Below are 10,380 nucleotides of genomic sequence, written 5' to 3'. Positions count from 1 at the left end.
GGAGAAACAGGACAGAAGAGTTTGTGTGAAGCACGAGACGTTGGCCATACGTGTCACCGATTGGGGGCTAAGCTTCCTACAAGTCAACGCTTACTTGCTCACAGTGCTAAAAAGGAGCCTCGGCTAGATGCGCAATCCACAGTGCCCGCAGATCGACTCAGAGCCAAGAGCCAAAGCATATTCTCCACTGTGTCATCACAAAAGCAGGACTTACGTAGCGATGTGAGCAGCACTTCAGCCACCCCCACGCAACCAGCTGACCGGCTGAGCATCCAAGAGCTACTTCTTAGCACGTCTTTTTATGTCTGCCAGCGGTACCACCTGTAAGAGCAGTTCTGGCTCTTTGGGGCGGGGGGGGGGGGGCAGATGAGTAAGGAGAACCAATAGCGTTTAATTCATGCATCCGTGTCTCTGATGGTGGGTTCTAACCCGGTTGTCAATTGTGCAATCCTACGCGAGCGAATGGACTAGATACCCGTGTGTCTTGCAGGGACTCCTGTGTAAGTTTCTGATCGATTACACACTCTAGAACGTGCCCAAGATGTGGCTTCTCTATTTCACTAATTAAGTAGAGGTTCACCAAGGTTTAATGATGATGCTAAATAAACCATCAAGCTGGGGATAATTTGGGCTTCATCTTGGGAAGGTTAAGGGCCCTACCAAGGATGTGTTGGCCTAATGAGGAGCCACCAGGGCCCCTGTCACCCTCCCTGAGTGCGCTGAAGGAACAGGAGCCCCTCTGCAGATGAAAGCACCATGGGGTGTGTTCTTACCTCAGGTTTTACCTCAGGCTGCTCTTCCTTTAAAGTTTTCTTTGAAGCCCTAGATTTTCTGGACTCGGCAGATGATATACTGGTAGCCATACTGGTAGCTGCAGATTGTGCAGATGCTGGCCTCGAAGCTGGTGGGGGCTTGGATGGGGGCCTGGATAGGGGCCTGGGTGGGGGCTTGGACACTGAGGACCAATGGGCCTGGGTGAGCTCTTTCAACTTGGCTGATCGCAAGCGCTGCCACACAAAAAGAACCAATTTTGTTATTCTCATTTTGTTTCTCAGATTTGTGTCCCTTTCTTTTCCTCCCTTCCCCTCCCCTGCGCTGGAATGGCAGAGTTGACACTTCCAGTCCCAAGATCTGTTCTTGCTCCAGGGCCCCCAGTCCTCCCTAGCTGGACTTGATTTGCAGGTGAGGCTCATTTCTCCACTCCCCGCACTGATCCTAGCAGCCTAAGAGAAACAGACCAACAGATCAGCGTTCTTGGGAAGCACTGCGGGGGGGGGGGGGGGGGGGGAGGGTTAGCTGGTAGCTTGAGGTTCATATTAAGGTAGGAAGAAGGTAGGGCAGCAGCAGGTAGGAAGGAAAGTCCAGGAACCTGAAGGCAGGGCCTGGGGCCCCAGGATGAGTACACAAGGACACTTCAAAGCCCCTAATGGCCTGCAGCTTGCTCTAGCAGGCGTCCTCAAACTACAACCTGCGGGCCACATGCGGGCCATCTAGCACATTTATCTGGCCCTCTGGGTGTTTTTGCCGCGGCTGCCTGTCCTGCTTAGCAGCTGACTTGTCCCAGGCCCACGGTGCACACTCTCCAACGGTCTGAGCGACAGTGAACTGGCCCCCTGTTTAAAACGTTTGAGGACCCCTGATCTACAGCAACTATCGCTTTCTGATCGCCCACTCACACTTCCTGCCTCACTTCCAAGAATTTTCTCTTTCGAATTCAGAAATTGCAAGGTGAAAAGCCTCAGCATGGAACATATAGACTCCTTAAGCCAGATATCAAAATAAGAGAAACACAGAATTAAAAAAAATAAAAGACAGAGAGAGAGAACTTAAATACCAACCTTCATGCTCAGGACATCGAATGCTTTTTTTTGTTCCATCTCCTCTTTCTGTTTAGTAACCTGTAAAAGGGAAGGTCTATATCATTTGCTATTATTTGTAAAGATTAAAAAAGAACATTTTTTTTAAAAGTTCCATAAGCAATGCAGAAGTAGCATTTTAAACCGTTTGACTTCCAAAACTATCATGGGAATATAAGTTATAATATTGAAGGAGAATTAAGAGAAAACAAGCTTGTATCTAGAAAAAGAACATTAAAAAAAGTGAACAGAAATATTTAAAATTGCAAATATTTAAAGTAATTAGCATTTCTTTATTGCTTTAAGTATCAGAGATTATGGAAAAACATACATTGTTTGCTTATGAGTTGATAATTTGATACATTATTATAGTAGTTATAAGTTCTAGGTGTTATAAGATTTTTTTGAGAAATTTAAGATAATTTATTAGTCGAACTTCCACAACATAACAAATGAAATTTTACTATTTTTAAAATCAATTTTAATTTTTAGGCATAAAAGGCATTATATCAAAAGATGTATTATTAATGCATGCTTCCATAATATTAAGATTTTTTTTCGTAAAATGTATGAGCAAACCAGTGATTCTAATTATTACCAATCTTATTTGAAATTAAACAATGATGAAAAATATATCTAACCATCAATGGTCACCTAACCATCAATATATCTAACCATCAATTGGTCAATATATCTAACCACCAAATATATCTAACAATCAATCTCATTGGCATCTGAACAACAGCTACAATGGATTTTCAAAACTCTCTCTCACCTACTAATGGAGCAGAACTCAACAGAGAGCAGATCTGTTTTAGGGTACCTTGAAGTCTGGGAGGACAGTCACTGGTGCCCAGGAAAGACTGTATTTAGATGGTCTCAGGGTATTTAAACTCAAGCCTCATGTTGTCACACATGGTTTAACGACGGGGATGTGTTCTGAGGTGTGCATCGTTAGGTGATGTCATCGTTTTGTGAACATCACAGAGTGCACTAACACAAAACTAGATGGTGTCGCTGCTACACCTAGGCTATATGGCATATGGCTACCCTCTTGCTTCTAGGCTACAAACCTGCACAGCATGTTGCTCTAATGAATACTGCAGGAAACTGTAACACAATGGGAAGTATTTGTGTCTTTAAACATATCTAAACGTAGAAAAGGTACAGTAAAAATATGGTAGTATAATCTTATTGGACCAACATTGTATATGCCGTTCATTGTTGACCAAAATGTGCAGCGCATGACTGTATTACAGTTAAGTTCCATTATAATGGTTTGAAAATAATTTTCTCTATACTACTTTACCTACAAGAAAAGCTAAAGAAGCTCAGAAATTGTAAATATCTCAGTAAATATATGACTATTTTGTCTTTCTTTCAAACACATAAGACTGTTTGAAGTAAGAATTATAACACTGGTATAAATATAAAACATATGACAACTCTAACATGAAGAATGGAGAGATAAATAGACCTATATAAATAAACATACATTTGCAAGGTTTCTATATTTTTCATGAAATTGCCCAGTACGAACTCCAAGAGGATGGTCAAAAGTTAAGACTGTAAATTATAATCACTACAGCAACCACTGAAATGTATAGCCAAATGATAACAGCTAGGAAAATATAATCCTAAAATATTATACGATAGGCAAAAAAGAAGAAACAGAGGAACAATGACAAAAAAAGCAAAACACAACAGAGAAAACATAAAGAAAACAAATAATGAAATGGTAGTCCTAAATCTAATCCTATGAATAATAACATTGAATGTTGATGGAATAAACAATCTAGTTAAAGTGTAAAATGGCCAGGATATATGAAAAAAAAAAAAAAAGCAAGATCCAACTATTTACTGTCTATAAGAGGAGCACTTTCAATATAAATACAAAGAGAAGAACTGTCAACTGTGAATTTTACATGAGGCATAACTATTCTTCAAGAAGGAAAGCAAAATAAAGATATTCTCAGCTGGAGTAAAACTAAGAAAATTTGCTGGCAGTAAAGCTGCCCTCATGGAATGCTAAAAGAAGTCTTTTGCACAAAAAGGAAATAATATTAAAAGAAGGATTGGAACTTTAGAGGGGAAAGAACAAATAAATAGATGACAATATAATGCACTAACTTATGATTTTCTTGAATCAAATTTCATGGTTAGTGCAAAAATTGTAACACCATCTAATGTGGTCTTCAATGTATGTAGAGGAAATGCTTAAGATAATTAGACTTAAAAAATGGGAGGGTAAAAGGCCCTAACTGGATGTAGTATTTCTACACTTCACTGGATACCAGTAGACTGTGATAAATTAATCAATAGAATTTAATTGACAGATAGGGGTCACTCCATACAACAATAGCAGAATACATTTTTTTCAGCATTCACAACTATAAACCATATCCTGAACCATACATTAAACCTGAGTACATTATTAAAAGTTAATATTTTATATAATGTTTTCTAATTGTAATGTAATCAAATGAAATCAATAACAGAAAGGCAAGAAGAAAATCTCCAAACACTTGGAAATTCAACAACACACCTCCAAACAATTCAAGGGTTAACAGGAAGTTTCAATGCTTATTTATTTATTTATCTAGACAGAGTCTCACTCTGTTGCCTGGGCTACAGTGCCATGGCATCAGCCTAGCTCACTGCAACCTCAAACTCCTGGGCTCAAGCAATCCTCCTTCCTCAGCCTCCCAAGTAGCTGGGACTACAGACACATGCCACCATATCCGGCTAGTTTTTTTTTTTTTTTTTTCTTTTCTTTTTAGTAAAGATGGGATCTCACTCTTGCTGAGGCTGGTCTCAAACTCCTGACCTCAAGCGATCCTTCTGCTTGGGCCTCCCAGAGTGCTGGGATTACAGGCATGAGCCACCATGTCCGGCCTTCAGTGTATATTTAGAAAGAAAAAAACCCACATAGAACTGGAATGAAAAGTCAAACAAATATGTGGGATACAGGCAAAGCAGGGCTAAGGGAGAAAGACAGCATCAAATGCTTACAGTAGAGAAGAGGAAAGGTCTCAGGTCAGTAATCTAAGCTGGTACCTCAAGACATTAGAAAAAGAACAGCAAAGCCGGGCGCGGTGGCTCACGCCTGTAATCCTAGCGCTCTGGGAGGCTGAGGCGGGTGGATTGCTCGAGGTCAGGAGTTCGAAACCAGCCTGAGCAAGAGTGAGACCCCGTCTCTACTACAAATAGAAAGAAATTAATTGGCCAATTAATACATATAGAAAAAATTAGCCGGACATGGTGGTGCATGCCTGTAGTCCCAGCTACTGGGGAGGCTGAGGCAGGAGGATTGCTTGAGCCCAAGAGTTTGAGGTTGCCGTGAGCTAGGCTGACACCATGGCACTCTAGCCTGGGCAACAGAGTTAGACTCTGCCTCAAAAAAAAAAAAAAAAAGAAAAGAAAAAGAACAGTAAAATAAACCCAAATCAACCAGAAGGAAGTAATTTGCAAAAATGTGAGACAATGCCACTCCTCCTAAATAATTTATGTTTTTCAAATATTTTTTACAAATAATATGCTATTTATGGTAGCATGTAAAGGGTTTATTTTCATTTCAAATGATTTAATAAATAAATTTATTCTGTTCGCATTTCATGCACAGTGACTGTCAATAGATAAAACCTACGGAAGCCAAATCTCCGCGGGGGCTTCCATTATTCTTACGAGTGTAAAGGAATCCTGATATGAGAAAGTTTGAGAACCACTGGAGTGGGACCTAGACATTGATTCTGGAAACCACACTGTAGCTATTCCATATATTGGGTAGCTGTGTCACATGTGCGTATTGACAGTATTATGAGCTTATTAAACTGTATCTCGTTCACGCCAGAGTGTGGGTTAAGCCACTTGCAACGAATGCTCTTTGTTATTCATCCCTTCGTTTACTCGTAACAAAGATCTACATAGCGTCTACTCCATGGCGGCCCCCATGTTAGGTTTGGGGGGTACCCCGTGAACAAGATGCAGTTCCTGCTTTCAAGCAGCTCATAGAACGGAGAACGTGGGAAAGTCAGCAGCCATCTCTATGGCTGTGATGGGAGCCCCCCACCCCAGGAGATCTGTGTGCTGTGGCCATGGGGGGTGGCTCCCCCTCCAGGCTGGGAAGATGGGGTGGGGGTGGGAGGAGCTTTCCCAGAGGAGCCCACACTCCTCGTGTCACTTTTGTCTTGAGGAAGAGCCGCTATTCCTGGAGCTTCCCTATGAATACACCCGAAGCATCAGTTCCCTGTCTGGGCGGCCACTCGCTGCCCCATGACACGAGACAGGGCAGGGCACGCTTGCAGCCGGTGTTGGGGGGTGGGGGGGACTCAGGAACCCGGTTAGGGCAGCAAGGCAGACTGCCAGTGGTGACTTGGTGCCATGTCCCCAGAATGGGGCTAGAGCAACCTATACACCTGCTTCCTGTCCCAAGTCTGGATTGTTCCAAGAAACCAGGTGCACTGGGAGGAAGCAGGTTTCAATTATTTAATAGGTAAGAGAAAGAGTTCACTCATAGTACTTTTCTGATGAGAACTTTCCCTCTCTCTCTTTCGTTAGCTTCAAGGTAAATTAGAGCCACTCAGCCCAGGAGCTGTAGAAAGACACGAAATTATTTCATATGCGTCCCCAAAAGTCAGTCTAAGGGTCTAATCACTCCACATTTCATCGCTTACTTGTCTATACTGATTGTGCATGTTTACTACCAGCTCTTTGACTTTTTACCTTATGCTCTTAATAAGCTGGAAAACAAATTGTATTCAGGAACAGTAACAGACAATCATAAAACCAAAACCTTTCAGTGGGAAAGGTTTTTTTTATTTTTACACAATGACTGGGGTCAACTCTACCTTCTCCCACTCTCCCTTGTCTGGGCAATCACAAGTCCTGCAAAAAAAGCAGTACAGCAGGAAATAAAGGAAGCCCAAATAGCAACAAAGCCAGCTTCCCTCCCAGGGAATAACAGAATGGCTTGGGGGAAGGGGGTGGGAGGAGAGGTCAGCTTTGAAATAGTGATTTCTGCTGGACCCCAAGCAGGTATGTGATGGAAATGTTGGTCAAGAGAACCCCAAACCCACTCCCTCTGCTGAAAGCAAGAACCCCCGAACTCGTTCTAAGCATCCTGAAGGCTCCTGTGCTGTCATGGGGTTTGTGGTGCAGGCTCTTGCTGCTTGGCAACAGGTTTGTGGCTCCCCAAACTTCTAAACCACAAAATAAAACATGATTGCCCCCCCCCAACGTGGGCAATACAATAACACCCACTCAGGGCTTACAGTTAAAATAAACAGGCAAAGTAATTCAAAGAGTAAGAGATCTGCTCCTAGCGTGGGCACAAATTCACCAATAGAATAGCTTTCATTTCTTTTCTATTGCTGCTAACAAACTAACAATATAATACCAGCTTCCCACTCTCTAAAAACACTTTCGATTTTAATGACAATATGCACATTTAGTTGTTTGTTTTCAGAAGCAAAGCCGGGATTTTGGAGGAATGACAGAAGAGGGTGGGGGATGGGGGTGGAGGAAATCCACCAAGTAGACTCAAATCTAAAAATGGAAACTATTTTTATACACCAGGTATTTTTTAAAAGTAGAGAGCTCCAAACAACATATTTGCTAACACATGGTTTTTGTGAGTAGCCTACCATAATTTTTTTTCCGTCGCCTGCATTCCCAAGTTGGTTTCATAGAAGGCCTTATTGTAATCTAGGAGCATTGTTTTGCATTAATTTCTATGACAAGGAACCCAAAACACAGGGTGCTGAGAGTAACAAAACAGAGTTAGGGAAACAGTCATGACTTGGCACAAAATGTGACAAGCTGTAGAAAAGCGAATGTTTTAATATCTGGAGTGGTGTGGATTTCCTATGAACAACCTTTTCTCTTCTAAACAGTATCATATTCTTTTCAAGCACATTTAGAACGCAAGTCAAGCTGTGTTTTATTTTTTATTATAATAAACACAGTCAGTTTACTGTAACAAAGACATACTAGTGGTGATCAGTTGAAAGCCAACATACACCACCATAAGCTGGGCAGGGGGTGGGGGGAAGGCCTGGGGGTGGGTAGTCAACTGATAAAATAAAAGACCAGCCGTCTGGAAAGTTCTCTTAAAAGAACATAAAAAGGCAGTGTTTTCTTATGAGACTAACACAGAATGCCAAAATATCTAGCTGAGCTCTTTTTTTGTTGTCACTTATGGCAATTTGTAACTAAAAGTAGCAAATCCTTCAAAATATTGGGCCCTCGTATTTGGTGTTTTTTTTTTTAAATCTCCATAATAAAATGCAAAAATTTTTAAACAACTGTTTTAAATGGTAATACTATTTCTAATGTAAGACTTTGCTACGTAGCATGTATATTTATTATGGAACTACTTAAACTGCTTTCTTTAAAATGATCACTTAAAAATGTTTATAATTATACATGCACTTGGATATTTTGATAAAGGTGAAAGGAGTAGTTCACAAGAACAAGTTACAAATAAAGGTTATAAAAGTTTCATGATTAAATTAAATTCCTGAATTTAAATTCATTAGGAAATAATGGAGATCGTCTTACCATTTCTTGGACGACTGATTTTTCATAGTCAAGCTCCTCTCTTAATCTCTCACTGGCATTCATTAACTGAAACAGAGAAGAAATTACAATTTCCTTAAAGATGAGAACACCTGAAATTCCTCCTCAATCGAATTTAGTGAAACATTTTGATATGAGAAAATGGATCTCAATATGATCAAAGGACAAATAAAATTTCAATGGACTATCATGTTATATTACTGAAGAATTATTATATAAGGAAGCAAAATATACACAAAAAAATGCCAATTTGCTTTTACAACTTTCCTCAACCCCCCCAAATATGACATTAATACACAATAGAGCAAATCCTTGTCTGTCAAAAAGAACAATTTTTGCTTTATTCTTTATATGACCTATTTCTCATATTTTAGGGGTTTTGTGCCATATCTATGTGCATATCAAACCATAGTCATATTCATTGAAAACAGCCATTAAATAGCCACTGCAGGGCCATCATACCCATGCGACTGGCCTCCATATTTTAAATGATCGCTTGCTATTTGCATATGTTATACAGGGTGGTAAAATGCAACCCTTGGTTTGGACATCCATGCAATTCAATTAACTCATGTGTTTATTCGTTTCATAAACACCCCCAGCGTCACTGTCCTTGTCTCAGGACTTCACAGTTTCCTGGTTGATCCAAGTAATCTCTGGACTGGCCTCTCTTGCTCTCTTGCTCTCTGGCTCTCTTTCCTCCCTCTCATTCCTTTTCTTTTTGAAACACAAATCGGATGCTACCACAATGTTCGAGGCTCTTCCATGCACTCAGAAGGCCATTCCAACCTTTTTGCATGAATAATTATCCTCTGCAGCTGTGCCCTGCTCCTCGCCACCCCTTCCGCACGGTTCTTAGGATATACCCTCTCCTGGCCAACGGTAAGCCCTCTTCTGGGTGTCAGCCCAGTGTCCTTCCTCCAGCCTTCCCTGGTCCCTAACAATCCAGGCCAGGTGGCCTCTGTGCGTCCCCATAGCCAACTGCTTCCCCGCGTCCGGCCCCAACAACATCTGCAGCTCTCAGCCATCTCTGAGTCCCCGTCTGTGTCCCCAGAATGAAATTCACGAGAATGGACTGAGTCCTGGCGGCAGCTGGAAGACGGCACCGATACAGCTGTTACTCCATGACTGGAATTAAAACATAAGCGCCACTGCATTCCATCCTGACAGTGCTCAGCCCAGATTCATGGCAAGAGGTCAGCCTACCCGGATTCAGTCCCGTTTTCAACTTATTTTCCATTCAGGGCCATAAAATGGGACACATGGCCTCGCCAAAGGCTTCTGAGTTGCCTCATCCCCTACTTCCATTTCCTGCTCAGCCCTCACCTCACAGCCAGTCCCCCCTCTTCCTGCCCCTCCAAACTCTCTCCAAACTCCCACCACCTCGTCTTATCAGACTCCCACTTTCATTCATGAGCCAGGCCCAGTCACAAGTGGTTCCACAAACCCGTCTCGCACCTCACGTGTCCACCCTCTGCTCTGTACCCTGCCCGCCTCCTTGAGAGGCAAGTATGAGAAAGGGTTTGGTTGGAGCTGTTTGTGAAGCCTTTCTAGAACTTTCCAGAAAAAGCCAGGCATATCCTGTCTGTGCACACACCCCTGTTATGGTCCCTATCACACTGCCCTGTGGTTTTTTTCTACCCCTCTAGGCAGCAGGGGCCGTGTGTGTGTGTGTGTGTGTGTGTGTGTGTGTGTATACATTTTATTCTTACAGCAGTAGTGCAAGAGATACTTTAAAAAAAAATGTTTTTTTAAGGCCAGCTGTGGTGGCTCACACCTGTAATTCTAGCACTCTGGGAGGCTGAGGCCAGGAGTTCGAGACCAGCCTGAGCAAGAATGAGATTTCATCTCTACAAAAGATAGAAAAAGTTAGCCAGGCATGGTGGCACATGCCTGCAGTCCCAGCTACTCAGGAGGCTGAGACAGGAGGCTCTCTTGAGCCCAGAAG

The 10,380-nt window shown here is 42.1% G+C and overlaps 1 protein-coding gene across 1 annotated transcript in view; it reads right to left on the bottom strand.

The window, feature by feature from the left end:
• Window positions 1-279: 279 nt before the first annotated feature.
• C25H10orf67 (chromosome 25 C10orf67 homolog) overlaps window positions 280-10,380 on the bottom strand; it is a 56,158-nt gene continuing 46,057 nt past the window's right edge. Inside the window, exons 8-11 of the mRNA XM_075997586.1 lie at window positions 8,415-8,480; window positions 1,839-1,898; window positions 774-1,007; window positions 280-321 (exon numbers count right to left, since the gene is read on the bottom strand). Of these exons, the coding sequence (XP_075853701.1) occupies window positions 280-321; window positions 774-1,007; window positions 1,839-1,898; window positions 8,415-8,480 (402 nt within the window). The remainder of the gene's footprint in view (window positions 322-773; window positions 1,008-1,838; window positions 1,899-8,414; window positions 8,481-10,380) is intronic.

Source organism: Microcebus murinus, chromosome 25, assembly GCF_040939455.1.
Source record: "Microcebus murinus isolate Inina chromosome 25, M.murinus_Inina_mat1.0, whole genome shotgun sequence".
Taxonomy (NCBI): Eukaryota; Metazoa; Chordata; class Mammalia; order Primates; family Cheirogaleidae; genus Microcebus; species Microcebus murinus.
This window is presented reverse-complemented; position numbering and strand designations above follow the sequence as displayed.